Raw genomic sequence first — 13,788 nt, 5'->3', positions numbered from 1 at the left:
TGCACAGGACCGAGTTCCCCGGCAGGTGGAGCCCCGAGGGCTGGCGTGGACCCACTGGCCTGTTACCTCCTCGCGGCCGGGCTGCAGTCAGCACAGGGCCGAGGGGAACTCACAGTCACCGGGCCGCGTGCTCCAAGGCCAGGCCAGCCCCTCGAGGACTGAGAAGTGGCCTCAGGCGGAGGGCGGGGCTGGGGGCCAGGTGGGGCCTGGCGAGGCCTCCTTTCCTACTTGCCCTCACGCTCAGGCTTGGGAGGCCCCTGCTCGTCGGGCTGCAGTCCTGGCCTCCACGACCACCTGCCCCCAGCCACCTCCTCCGCCCAGGACCTCCACACGCACTGTCACCATCCCAGCGGCCACCAGCCTGCACCCCAGGGCCCAGCTCCACTCAGAGGCCCAGGCGCTCTGGGGTGGCTTTGTCCAGCACCATGGGTTAGAGCGCCCCCTGCAGGTGTTGCTCAGAAGCGGACGCGACCCAGGTGGAGCAGGGGCTTCTGGGCAGACGTGGAGAGGCGGGGACCCAGAGGCAGAGTGGATGGGAGCAGGGCGCGGGCACGCGGCAGGCTGGCCGGGTGGCCGGGGAAGCCACTTCTGTCGGCCTGACTCTCCACTTTCCAGAGGGACCCCATGAGGAAGATGGACCTCACTGTGGGGCTCGGTGAGGGACTCAAGCCTGTGGACACTGCTCATGACGGGCTGCAGGGTGATCCAGAGGTCGGGGGGCCAGCATGTAGAGACTGGGCAGCCGGGGAGACCGGGACCACTGTGTAAGGGCCTTGCCGGGGAGCGTGGCCTTTATGCCAAAGTGATGGGAATCCTAGAAGGCTCAGGAGTCAACTGAGGGGAAAGGGTCAGAGGTCAGGGTGTCCGCGGCTGGGCCAGGAGAGCCGGTAGCCGACCCCTCTTCGCAGCGGGCTGCAGGTGGTCTTGGCGGCAGAAAGGCCGGTGGACCAGCCCCGACTGAGGCCTGACAGATCTCGGCAGGGGACTCGGGCTACTCCCGCCACCAGGGTGGTGCCACGTCAAGGGGCAGGGCAGACCCTGGGCTCGCGGGGTCTCTGCAGGTCGCTGCGCCCACACCTGGGCCACCGCTCAGAGCCTCTGGGGGCGGGGCCAGAAACCTGCGCGGTCGACGAGCTGCAGGTGGAAGACCCTCTGCCCAAAGCCCCACAGCTTGTCAGGAGCTGAGTGTGGCCCTCGGGCCTCTGGACCCGCGTCTCACCACAGGCGGCTCACCTTGGCGCCCTGTGGTCAGCGTGTCGTGCTGTTTGCAGACGGTCTCCGAGGCCTGAGCTCCCTCCCACCCTCTCGCCCTTCAGTCCAGCCCACTTCCACCTCAGCGTCACCTTCCAGTGCCCGTGACTGTGGCTGCTGCCGGTAGACTCATGGTCCCCTGTGCTGTCAGGTTCATCTCCGACACTGTCCCCTACCAGGCCCGGCAGGGGACAGGGGCTCGGTCACCTCGCATCCTCTCATTCTTCATGGGGCCTCCAGAGTCCTGTTCTTTCATCTGCTGGTTCAGCAGAAATCAGGCCCCTCGCCGTGCCGCTCCTGCACTGGGTGCTGGGCACTGGGGTCACCCGGAGAGCGAGTAGTCACTGGGGGAGACCACCGCCCAGATGCAAGCCCAGGGCCTGGGGGAGCCGGGGGTGCAGGCGCCAGGAGAGCTCGGGAGGGGCCTCCTGAGTCGTGACAAAGGCGCGAGGCTGAGCCATGGCAGCCACCCTGCTCGGGGCAGGTGGGCTGAGCGCTGGAGGTGAGCTGAGGGATAAACCACTAACCCCTGAGGCCTGGGTCGGTGCCGGGTTCATCTCCAGCTCCTCTCTCACGGCCACCCAGCACCAAAGGAGTCGATCCCAGACTGTTGGTTGCACAGAGGAGGGAACCGTCCGCTGCCCCGCTAGGCTGAGACCTCCAGAGGCCAGGGACTGGGCGTGAGGCACGTCTGCCCAGCGCAGAGCAGGGGTCAGGTGAATCAGCGGCTGACTTGGGTACTGAGGCTCCACGGGCGGAGGTCCTAAGGGTGGCACCAGGAGTGCGCGTGCGGTCACCACTGTGACAGCTCACCGAGCACCGTCACGCGCGCACCTTGTCTGGGCCTCGCGACCGAGCACCGGCACGCGCGCACCTTGTCTGGGCCTTGCGAGGACCAGGTGGCAGATGTTCCATCTCCACGACACGCGGCCAGAAGCTCAGGCTCTGAGACGTGAAGGGACTTGCCCGACCCTGCGGGGCAGCATTCCGAGCAGTGTTTTCTGCCCCTGTGGCTCCTGCGTCAGCCACTACACTGTGACTGAGACTGTCCTTCAGACCGGACCTCGCCCCAGACCTAGGGTGGTGCAAGCACCCAGTGCCAACTCAAGGGGCGTCCTGCTGCCGTCCGAGCCCCGGCCGGGCTGCACGGCACGTCCTGCTGAGTGGCTGCCCGTGCCACCGCTCCCCTCCCCCCCGACCCCGCCCGGCGTGGCCCAAAGCAGAATTCCCCCAGGGAAACACTAAAGATTGGCCTTTTAACACATCTGGGGTTTTCCCATCTGCTGAAGAGGGGCTCACTCCCAAGCCCCTCCCCACTTTAGTCCCCCGATGCCGTGCCCCGCCTTCCCCCCTTCGCCAGCCCAGCCTTGTGGGTGAGAGTTCTCCCCTCTCGCTGGGTGAGGAGGCCCGTGGGCGCACCTCGCTGCCCCCTCAGGCCACTGGCTCTGCTGCCCCACTGCAGGCCGCCCCCGAGGATCCCCCCCGGAGGCCTGGCTCACTCAACAGCTTGGAGTCTCACAGTCTTGGGTTCCAGTACTGGCTTCTCCCAGTGGCTGTGTGACCTGTGCGCTCACCCGGGGCCCTGCCCTTAGAAGGGCCCACAGTTGCCTGAGTGCTCGGCTATCTGTTGGAAAATTCTTAACAATTTTTGAACAAGGGCCCTTCACTTTTATTTCACACTGGGTCCCACAAATCGTGTAGCTAATCCTGCCTAGAAAAGGTCCTTTACTCCTCTGAGCCTCGGTTTCTCCACCTGCAAAGGGCCCATGGTGGGGGAAGGCACATCCTGGGAAGCGTCCTTGGGGCAGATGGAGTAGCATTCGTGCAGACGGGGCGCACTGGGCGGGAGCTAGAGAGCCAGGTACGCGCTTGGCCGTGCGGGCCCCAGCTGGGGCTGGCTGGGGCTGGCTTGGATGGAGATCTGAGCCTGCTGGTGGGTTAGAGTGCACCCACCGGGTCCCACCAGCCCTGCCCCTTACCAGCCACGCTGCTCTGCGCCGATTCCCAGTGTTCGGCACCAGTTCTGCACCTGGGAGGCGAGGGGCCGTCCACAGAGCTGCTGTAGCGTGGGGGAGCCTAGTGCAGCGATGCCTGTGGGATGGGCTGGCCAGCACCCAGGGGAGCCCAAAGAGCTCTTGTACCAAACATTGTCTAGGGTAACACAGGAGACTGAAAGGGTGCTCGCTACAGGGGAGAGACCTGCCCTGAGGGCGCAGAGAGCGGGTGACCATCCAGGCTTGACCCCGGCCCCAGCTCGGCCTCCTTCTCCTACCCAGAGGGCAGGTGCGGCCAGCAGGTCTCCAGGGCCCCGGTCGCTCGGGAGGCCCAAGATTCCGAGTCCCATCAGGGCCTCCAGAGACAGGAAGGGCCTGCAAGCCCCCTGGAGCCTGGTTGGCCGGGTCCATTTTTCAGGGACACAGTCCCTGGTGCCCACGCCACGTCCCACCTCCACCACCATGGAGAGACCCAGTGGTCATCCCGCTGTTGCCAAGTAAGGCCACCCAGCTGTGCCCCAGCCCAAGCTCTCGACACCTTCTGCTGCCCGCCCCCTGCTCTCGGGCCTTCCCCCTGCCTCTCCAAGGCCTGAGCCTTAACTACCTGCACCTGGAAAACAGGCAGGTTCTCTGCCCCCTCTCCAGAGAGGGGCTCTCCCACGTAAAAGGCTGGAAAGGCACATGGGGGTACCTTGGCTCTGGAGTTGAGGGCCGGAGGCGGGATTTCCCTCTCTGGTTGTAACCTCAGGGTAGGAAGCTAACATTGTTGAGCAGCTACTCCAGGCTGGGCCCTGGGCCAGACGCTGTTGAGTGTGGGGTGTCTTTGATCCTCTCCTCAGCCCTGGGAGGGAAGGCTTGCCGTCCTCACCTGCCAGGTGTAGGTGCTGAGGTCGAGCCCCGAGGGGCGGACTCGCTGGGTCACTCAGTGAGCGACAGAGCCAGAGTCACACCCTGGCCTCCCCACCTCCACTGCCCCAGTAGACGGGCGGCGGGGGAGACAAGAGGGCCTGCGCAGGCGTGTGCGGGTCAGAGCTTGGCCCACGTGCACGTGGAGGCCAGCCCGCATGCGCACACGGAGGGCGGAGGCCTCCTTTCTGCGTCTGGAGGCTGCTCGTGGAGGTCTCTGCGCTGACCTTGACCCATGAGCAGGCAGGAGGCCTCCCAGCCACTGGGCAACATGCCCCACAGCAGGCAGACAGAAGCTGGAGGGCTAGAGTATGGGGAGACACGCTGAAAGCCTGGGAAGAGGCAGGGGCGAGGAGACTGGCCTTGCGGTAGCGGTTACAGCTTGTCCTACCGCGGTGAAGGCTTCAACCTCGAGAAAACGGGCAGCGGCCCCGGGCAGCAGGCAGCCCCCGAGTTCAGGGTGTTAAGGACAACCGCCATCGTGGTCACCCCACAGAATCTCACACACACACACACACACACACACACACACACAGACACACACACAGACACAGAGGGAAAGCCCAGTTTCCTCCTCTCCCTGCTCCGTCCACCCCCTACAAGTTGAAGTTCAAAGGAAAGACATTAGCAGCAGAGACTCCTGGCAACTGGGGTATGTATTCATTTAGTCATCACTCCTGCGTTCATCCCCAAACTCCCGGAGAAAACAGAATGCACCTTGCAGGAATGCAGACACCACAGAAGGACAGACAGAATAAATGGGGTAGGGGGAAAGTTCTGGGGAGAGACCCGCTGGGACCAGGCAGCCAGGGGCAGCCACGGTAGACAGGCAGGGGATTTCAGGTTATAAGAGGTGGGGGCCCTTGGCGCTTCCCTTCCTAGCAGCAAAGGGGAGAGGGAAGTTCCCACAACACCAAAGCACGCCAGATGCTCAGGAAGAAACCCACGTTGAAAGGCTCAGAGGCCCGGGAACTAGGCTCCTCCACGTGCCCCGGTGACCCAGGTGTGCCAGCCCCTCTCCGGGCCTGGGGAGGATCATTCTCACCGCACGACGAGCTCAGTGACCTTAGTTATGCCCCAGCCACTCCAGCCCTTTGAATTTGCAAGAGGAAAAAAAAAAAGCACTAGACTAGCTTCAAGTGGACAAAAAACAGACGCCTTTGGCTTATCGTTCAGCGAGAACAGATGTTGGGCTGAGAGCCTCATCAAGGTGATGGATGGTGCGCGGGCTCTGGGAACCTCCCCTTGCAACTCCACGGCCAGGGCCACAAGCCATTCCGCGCTGAGACGAGTTTGGGAGCCCCAGTAACTGCCTGTCTGGGTTTGGAGTCCAAGTCCAGGCAAGGCAAGGGTTTAGGAATCTGTCCCTGGGTGGTTAAATACCAGCCCAGCACTGGCCCTGGTGGTGGTGTCGACCCTGTTGGCACCGCTCCCTGTGGTTTGCAAACAGTTTTCCCATCCGTCATCATCAGAGGGGAAACAGTGTCATTCTCCCATTTTACAGATGGGGAGCCTGAGGTTCAGAGAGGCCCCACAGCTAGAGTGTATCAGAGTCAGAATTTGCATTGGAAACATTCATTTATTTATTTATTTTTGGCCACACCACGCGGTACGTGGGATCTTAGTTCACCAGCCAGGGATCGAATCCGCATCCCTTGCATTGGAAGCACGGAGTCTTAACCACTGGACCGCCAGGGAAGTCCCCAGAGCCAGAATTTGAACTCAGGTCTCCTGTCTCAGGAGATTCCCCCCACAGGTGGGGAAAGGTGGTGGCTTCTGTCCAAGGAGACTGAGAGTGTCTTTTTCTCTTTCCCTCCTCAGAGACATGTGCAGTAAATAACGGAGGCTGTGACCGGACGTGCAAGGACACGGCCACCGGCGTGCGATGCAGCTGCCCGGTTGGATTCACACTGCAGCCGGATGGGAAGACGTGCAAAGGTCAGTGCGCACCACCTCCCTCGCCGGGCCCCGGGTGGTGCAGGCAGGGCAGGAGCAGGGCGGCACACTTGGGCTGGGTGTGCGACCACACATGGCTTCAGGGGCGAGGGTGGTCAGCTGCCACGTGCATTTCTGTTGGAGAAGCTAAGAAGAGGGAGAGTCAGCACCAGCGCTCCCCAGCAAGGCTCAAGGGAGCCCCAGTTCCACTGTATATTGACAGGTTCAAGCGGGGCTCTGATATCGAAGAATGTGGCTTCACCCTGGGTTGAACAAACGGGGTACCTTTTCTTTGGGCTTCCTAGGCCGGCAGAGGTTCCTTGTGGCCTCCCAGGGGGCAGGGCCAGGCTGGTTCCTGTGCTCACTCACCTTGGCCGGGGTGCGTTCTGCAGAGCTGGGGGCAGCAGGGCACAGGGCTCAGACCAGGCCAGGATGGTCTTCTTGTCGGCGTTAGCAAACTGAGGACACTGTGTGTCCTCGTCACTGGAAGAGGGAAGGTGTGCAGGGGGATCTCAACCGGAGGACTAAAGATGCAAAATTAGAAATAGGGATTGGGAAGGTCAGGAATGGGCCGGTCTGCCGGCTGCTGGAAGCCAGAGAAGGGTGAGCTTTCTCTGCCCACTGTCCCCGGCTCACTCCGAGGTTCCTGAGGGCCCGTGGGGGCTCAGCCGTGTTGGGGACCCCTCAGGAAACAGGAAGCAGAGGGGCTGGGAAGCCAGAGCTGTCTGAGCCCTAGGACTGAAGGGGCCAGCCCTACAGCACGGGGGCACCAGCCCTACAGCACGGGGGCACCAGCCCTACAGCACGGGGGCACCAGCCCAGGCAAAGACCTGTGGGCCTTGGGCCGGGAGGCAGCCCTTGCGAGGAGTGAGGTGCAGCCCCTCAGCACTCCCAGACCAGCGCTCAGATCCCTGCCCAGGCTGGCTGCCCTCCTCCCATCACTCTGCCTGGAAGCGGGCAGGCCCGGAGGCCAGCATGGAAGGGCAAAGGAGCCAGAACTTCCAAAGCCCAGTGGGTGAGAAGATTGACAGCGGAGGCTCAGGTGATTTTGAATAGTCTGAGATGGGCTTCTGAAGCCTGTAAAAATAGAGAGCATGTGACTTCTCCTCCGCAGCCGCTCTGCTGGGAAGAACCTAGTGATTATTGACAGAAATAACCATTCTCCCACCTGTTTATTTGAAAATAAAGTCCTTCTGTAGCCTCCGCTCAGCCCACTTAGAGCGAGGGGTGTTCCGGGTGGGCGGGGGCTCTCTGAGGCCTTGCCACGTGGGCTTAATGCCAGGAGGGCTGGCCAGGGTCCACCGCAGACCCAGCCGTCCTCATAGCCCAGCAATGTCACAGCAGGTCCAGCCAGTTGCCCTTGGAGCCAGGACAGAAGAAGGTAGAATCGGGCCACCCACACCCCGTCCAAGGCACAGCGCTGACGCAGGACCGGAGGGGTAGGGCAGGGCTTAATTCCGGACTTGAGGCCAGGAGCTCGCCGCTGGGAGCCGACCTGTCTGGGCTGGAAAGGGGCCTCAGCAGTCACATGGCCCACAAGGAGCACCTAAGGGGACGCTGACTGCTGCCCCCTGCCCATCCTTGCTGGCGAGAGGGGCATCCATCCTCACCCCACCTTGAGTCTGGGGTAGGGGGAGATGTTGAAGGGAGCTGTCCACACAGCCCCAGGCCCGCCAGTCTGAGCCTCCGACCATGTTTCCTGTGTTGAAACAACTGGACCCTTTACCCAGAGCTGCTCATCTGCCTTTAGCCAACCCCCCTCACTCCCACTGCCCTGGAGTCAGGAAGTCCTTTCGTTCACGCATGCACCAGATGGGTTTTCTGGGCTCCTCCTGTGTGCAAGTGCAGGGGAGACCAGGAAATGAAACAGAAATTCCTTGTGCCCAGAGATCTTCTATTGAGTAAAGAAGACAGACTTTAAAAATTAAAGTCTGGGCAGGGGGTAGGAGAGCGGGGAGGATGGAGGAAGAGGCTCTAATCCAGGCAACATGACTGCTGTGCAGAGGCCTGGGGTTCCAGGACCCAAAGCAGCCAGGGTGCCCAGATCTGGGGAAGGTTCAGGGGAGGTTCAGGAGAAGGGGTTGGCCCTTCATCCTGTGAGCCTCGGCCAGGCCCCAGACACTCTTGGGCAAGGAGGCACAGGCCAGATTTTCGTTTGGAGACAGTCCCTGCCACTGTTGGGACGGGTTTCTAGGCAGGGTCGGGAAGAACAGGCTCGAGGTGACAATGGTTTGGGCCCGGGGTGGCAGCAGAGGTGGAGAAGAGCTGTCTGAATGTTGTTATACGTAGAATTTGAGGATCGTGGGACTGGTCCAGAACTATATAGTAGGAACATCATAGCGTCTCCAAATCAGGGAACCCTGGAAACCAAATGTTGACCTCGAGACCCCCGGGTTTGGAGTCTTAGAACCTTGGGCTTACAGTCTGAGTTTCCCGGGGCCTGGCTGGAGGGGCGCAGGGCAGGGTGCGGGGGCTCGGGGCGGGGGGCAAGCCAGCTGGGGATCCCCGACAAACCGAGGCCCTGGCCCTGGGGTGCTGGCTCCTCGGTCAGCATGCACGCCCTGGTCTTGGCAGGGCCCAGAGGAGGATATTGAAGGTTCAGTGTTTTCTGGAAGCCAGAAGGTCATTGCTAAGCAAGACCAGTGGCTGGAGGTCTGGGAAAATCCAGAGCTGAAAACCCAGGATGGCCGGGGATCACGTGGGCAGGTGGAGGCCTGCCCCAAAACATCAGGGCCGTGGGGGGCTCTGCAGGATCTGCCCCGTGCCCTTGCTTTGTCTCAAGAGTGTGGACAGCCCAGTCGCAGGGCTCCCTGGTTGGCGCTGTCCTGCTCGATACTGGGAAGCGGGCACCTTGCTAATTGGCCCTTCTGAGAGGAGGGAGGTCTGGGGCCTCAACTTCCTGAGCCAGAGCCTGGATTTCCTCAGGGACACCAGCCCCTCCTCCCAGCACCAGTCTGGGAGGACCGCCCCCAGCCCTGCCTGTTGGCCCTCTTCCCTCACCTGCCCTGTGCCCGGCCAGCCCAGCCCAGCAGCCTGCCCTCCCCCTAGGCTGCTCCAGAGTGATGCCAGCCCACTCCCACAGGCCCAAAACCCGCATCCACGTGGCCTCTGCGTTGCCAGGCTGCGCCCCCTCAGTGGGGTGGGCAGAGGGGGACAGGAGCAACCAACCTACTGCGTGCTCCCATAGCTCACCCCACACCTTTCCCCCCAACACGCACTGATGTTCAAACATTGGGTGACGCATCGAATGTTCCACTAACCTCTCAGCCCCCCGACTCGCTTATTCACTCATTCATTCATCCATTCGTTCAGTGCCCCATCCTTCTGTGCAGGCCTCATGCTGGGCCCTGGGGCTCCAGGTGGGAGCCAGGTGCCCCGTCTGTCATCCCGCTGAAGGCAGGTCCCATGACAAGGGAGCAGCTAACTCTGGAGAGAACGTCAGGGAAGGCTTTCCAGGGGGTGCTTGTTCCCCAGGCAGGGTGGGGTGAGGGCTGCCGAGACAGGATCCAAGCGTGCAGAGAAGAGGAGGGCGGGGCCGCCGGGCTGGGCCAGGGTGTGGAGGGGAGACCGTGAGCCTCTGTAACCAGGTAGGGGACTGCTGGCCGCTGGTGGGGCCCGGTGGGAGCACAGTAGAGAAGGAGGGGGGTCTTGGAAGGGTGGGAGGTGGAAAGGCGGCAGAGGCTCATCAGAATGAAGGCCGAGGGGCCGTGCGAGCCCACTGCCCCCTCACTACAGCTGAGGCTAGAGCCTGGGACGGGGCCTCCCCGACTCTGACCCCCAGGCAGCCCGCTACACCAGCTTGGGCCTCAAGCGAACAGCGCCTCGCACCTCCTGTCTAGCTGCCATGACAGCCCCTGAGCCGACAGGCCCAGATGGGGTAGGGGATGGGATTGGGGGTTCCAGAGGCCTGAGGCATTCCCGAGGAGGCGAGCCCTGAGCCGACAGGCCCAGATGGGGTAGGGGATGGGATTAGGGGGTTCCAGAAGGCCTGAGGCACTCCCAAGGAGGCGAGCCCCGAGCCGACAGGCCCAGATGGGGTAGGGGATGGGATTGGGGGTTCCAGGAGGCCTGAGGCATTCCCAAGGAGGCGAGCCCTGAGCCGACAGGCCCAGATGGGGTAGGGGATGGGATTAGGGGGTTCCAGAAGGCCTGAGGCATTCCCGAGGAGGCGAGCCCCGTCTGCATGTTCAGTCGTAGTGAAGGATGCTGGACAGGTGCCTGCTATTAGCCCAGTTTGCAGATGGGGAGCCTGAGGCTCAGAGAGGGGCCTTGCCCTGCCCAGGGTCACGGAGCTGAGCGGGCCCTCCGTTCTTCTGTCAGAGGCTTTTAGCCAGAATCTCCCCTGTCTTCCTGTAACCCCCGGGGGAGGGGGCGACGGAGAGGCCCAGCCTCTGTCCTGGACAGGCCCTCGCTGCACTCGAGGTCTACTTCCTCTGAAGGCCGCAGGGCCAGCGTGCCGCACTGACGGGGCCGTCTCTGGAGACACCTGGGGCTGGGCTCAAGTCGGCCTCCTGCGTGGAGCTGTGACCTCCCCCGGAAAGTGGGAGATCTGGCCTCGGGTTGTTTTGACCGTCACACGAGACCTTGCCAGAAAGTGCTTGGCCTGGTCGCCAGCACGAGGTGATGCCCGCCCAGCAGGTACCGTGACCCCCAGAGGGTCCTGCTACTTCCTCTGGGGCGTGGGCTCATCCTGAGGCCGCTTTGTTCCTGAAACACAGGCTTCGGGGCGCAGGCAGAGTTCGCAGTGCTGAGCGCTCTGTGTTTTTAGCCATCATTTTGGTGCACACGTAGAGCGCCTCCTGTGTGCAGAGAGGTGAAGGCCCAGCCCGTGAGAGGCGGAGCCAGGGTCACACACGCCCTAGCGGCCTCCCTTAGTAGGGCCACCTCGGATTCCCCGCCCTTCCCATCTTCCTGGCACCAAAATCGTCAGCATACGCAAACAGAATGGGTCCTTGGGGCAGAGGGACCTCGGGGAGGCTGGCCGAGGGCAAGGAGGTGGCGGGCACACCCCCTGAGTGTCCTGTGTTCCCCAGAGCCCAGCCCCACCCGGGCCTCCGCAGGAAAGCAGCTCTGGGTCTGCCCCTGCCCGACTCGCTGTGCCTGTTCCCCTCGCAAAGGCTCCGAGCATTGCCCACCCAGGGGTCTCAGCCCTGCTCTCTTTAACGCCCCTGCCGTTCTCCTGACGTTTGGGGGTTTGTTGGGGTGAAGAGCATTCTGTGGGGCTGCTGCCAGAGGACTTTTCAGCAGGTGTCAAGTCCAGCCTGTTCGATCTGAGGAAAAGAGCTGGGAGCAGCGTGGTGAGAGGCTGCGCCTGAGACCGGAGTCTTTGGAATAGGACCAAGTCTCCTCCGCGGGGCTCGGGGAAATGGAGACAGATTGACCTTGACAACTGGCCGTGCCAGTTACACGGGACAGGGGTGTCCGGGCCTCACACACAGGCCAGGCTCAGCGGGTGCTGGAGTCTGAGTCAGCAGCTCTGTTAAGATGTGGCCAGTGACCAGCACAGAAAGTCCTCTCTCTGCCGGGGGCGGGGGGATGCCTCTTTCACCGCTTCCTTTTGTGCCCTCCTCCAATCAGGGTGGGGACACCTTCCTGGACATCATCTCCTACTTCTGTTCCCAATTGCTGGGCTAGGTCTGGGGGGCCGGCGGGGGGTGACCAGCGTGGGGGGCCCGGGAGCCGGAGCCCAAGAGGAACTTCAGAGTGAGAAGAGGTACCTCAGGGACAGGGTCTCTGACAGCTCAGTCTGCCAGATGGACCGGGAGCCCGGGGAACAAGCCCAGGGAAGCAGGGCAAGGAGGGTGGGAGGGAGCTCATGGGGGTGGGGGGAGCTCGTGAGGGAAGGAGCTCCCATCACTAGAGGTGTGCAAGCCGAGGCCCACCGGTGGGGTGCTTGGGGGCGTCACGCTGGGGGGCCTTCAGGGTGCAGCCGCAACTCGTGACATGCCCAGTGAAGAAACAGCTCAAACTCACCTGCAGGCATGGGGAAGGGGGAGCGGCAGGAACCAGGCTGGGAAGGGAGGCGGCCCAGGAGCGCCCGTTCCCGCCACCAGCCGCGGCACCTGGAGCCAGTTACCCTCCCGGCCTCAGTCTCCCCGTCAGTAAAGCAGGAGCAATAAACCTACTTTGTAAAGAGTTGTTTGGGCCCTGGCTGAGCACCGTCGCCTTAGGGATGTTATTTCATTTCATCCTCGTGACGTCCTTCCACGTAGGGGCGCCTCTGATCCTTATTTTAACAGACAGGGAGCCGAGGCCCCAGGGGTCCAGTAGCTCGCCCAGCCCAGAGTCACAGCCTCCGGGAAGCAGCCCCCTGCTCCCGGCCTCCCCGCCTCCCTGGCACCTCCCCGGGGATGAAAGGGCGTGGGAGCGTCCTGGTCCCTGTTGTTTGGCCGGCACCGCAGACACCAGTTCCCTCCCTTCGGTGCACAAACGCCAGGCTCGCCAGGTCCTGGGGGCAGCAGTGTCTCCCATCCTCCCACCCCCACGGCTGTGAGCCAGCCCCCCTTCCTGGGCTCAGCCGGGGGACCCGAGGCGGCCCGGGCAGCGCAGCCCAGCCCACTCTCTTCGCCTCGTCCTGCCGCCCGGCTCCGCAGACATCAACGAGTGCCTGGTCAACAACGGAGGCTGCGACCACTTCTGCCGCAACACCGTGGGCAGCTTCGAGTGCGGCTGCCGGAAGGGGTACAAGCTGCTGACGGACGAGCGGACGTGCCAAGGTGAGCCGCCCTGGTCCTCGTGGGGTCCCGCCCCTCTCAGGCCACACAGGCTCCCAGGAGGGTAGGCGAGCCTGGGGTGGGCGTGTCCGCCGGCCGGGCCGGGCCTGAGGGGCCGGGGGTAGTTTTTGTGTCCCTAGCCTGTGCGCTTGCCCTCCTGTCTTCCCGTCCTTTATGATTCTAGGGGCCCTGAGAAGCCATCCAGCCCCACCTCTCCCTGATATAGAGGGGACCTGAGGCCCAGGGAGGGGTCGGCCCGTGTCCCAGGTGGCGCCGGCTCCTCCCTCCAGAGGGGGCCTCCCAGGCCACCGTCAGTGGCTTCAGAGGCCAGGTGGATGCTGCCACCTGGTGGAAGCTGTAGCACGTGGCAGGCGTGCTCCAGCAGCCCTTCCTCAGGGTCCCTGGGCACCTGCCAGGAGCAGGGGTAATGGGAAGAGAGACCTAGGCAGAAGCCAAGCATCATAGCCCGGGACAAGTCCCGCAGACATCCTGGATGCAGTGAGAGCCCAGAGGATGGGCAGTGGAGAGACGGGTCAGGGAAGGCTTTGGGGGAGGGGACACTGGGGAAGTGCTTGAAGGATGAATAGGCATCTTCCAGGAGGAGCCAGGGAGGCAAACCCGACCAGGAAGTGGCGCTGTTGGGCTGAGGGGGTGTGAGGAACCAGAAGGAGCCCCGTGGAGCTAGATGAGGCCATTGAGAAGGAGCCGGCTTCGGGGATACGCGCAGAGGGTGGGGCCGGGGGGTGGGGGGCCGGCTCAGCTCCATCGCTGTTACCCTGTTGCCGTCCGTCGTTTCATCTCCACGAGGTCCCAGGAACCACAGGCTGCACCGGGCCGCATCTGGCTTGCGGTTGCAGCATCTGCCTCGTAGCGGTGCTCAGAGGCCGGCCTGGGGCAGCGCGAGGCCCCGAGGGCCCCGAGGAAGGCGAGAGCAGAGGCTGGTAAGGGAGGGTCCAGGGCCAGCCCGTCCTGGGGCTCAGCACGTGACC

The 13,788-nt window shown here is 63.2% G+C and overlaps 1 protein-coding gene across 3 annotated transcripts in view; it reads left to right on the top strand.

Annotated features, from left to right (window-relative positions):
* SCUBE1 (signal peptide, CUB domain and EGF like domain containing 1) overlaps positions 1 to 13,788 on the top strand; it is a gene marked incomplete at its 5' end in the record, with an annotated part of 125,981 nt that overhangs the window by 82,645 nt on the left and 29,548 nt on the right. For all 3 annotated transcript variants that reach the window (XM_082667048.1, XM_082667050.1, XM_082667049.1), the window contains 2 exons: positions 5,973 to 6,089; positions 12,680 to 12,802. In XM_082667048.1, coding sequence (XP_082523174.1) covers positions 5,973 to 6,089; positions 12,680 to 12,802 — 240 coding nt within the window. The remainder of the gene's footprint in view (positions 1 to 5,972; positions 6,090 to 12,679; positions 12,803 to 13,788) is intronic.

Source organism: Grampus griseus (genome assembly GCF_964374135.1).
Source record: "Grampus griseus genome assembly, chromosome: 11".
Taxonomy (NCBI): domain Eukaryota; kingdom Metazoa; phylum Chordata; class Mammalia; order Artiodactyla; family Delphinidae; genus Grampus; species Grampus griseus.
This window is presented reverse-complemented; position numbering and strand designations above follow the sequence as displayed.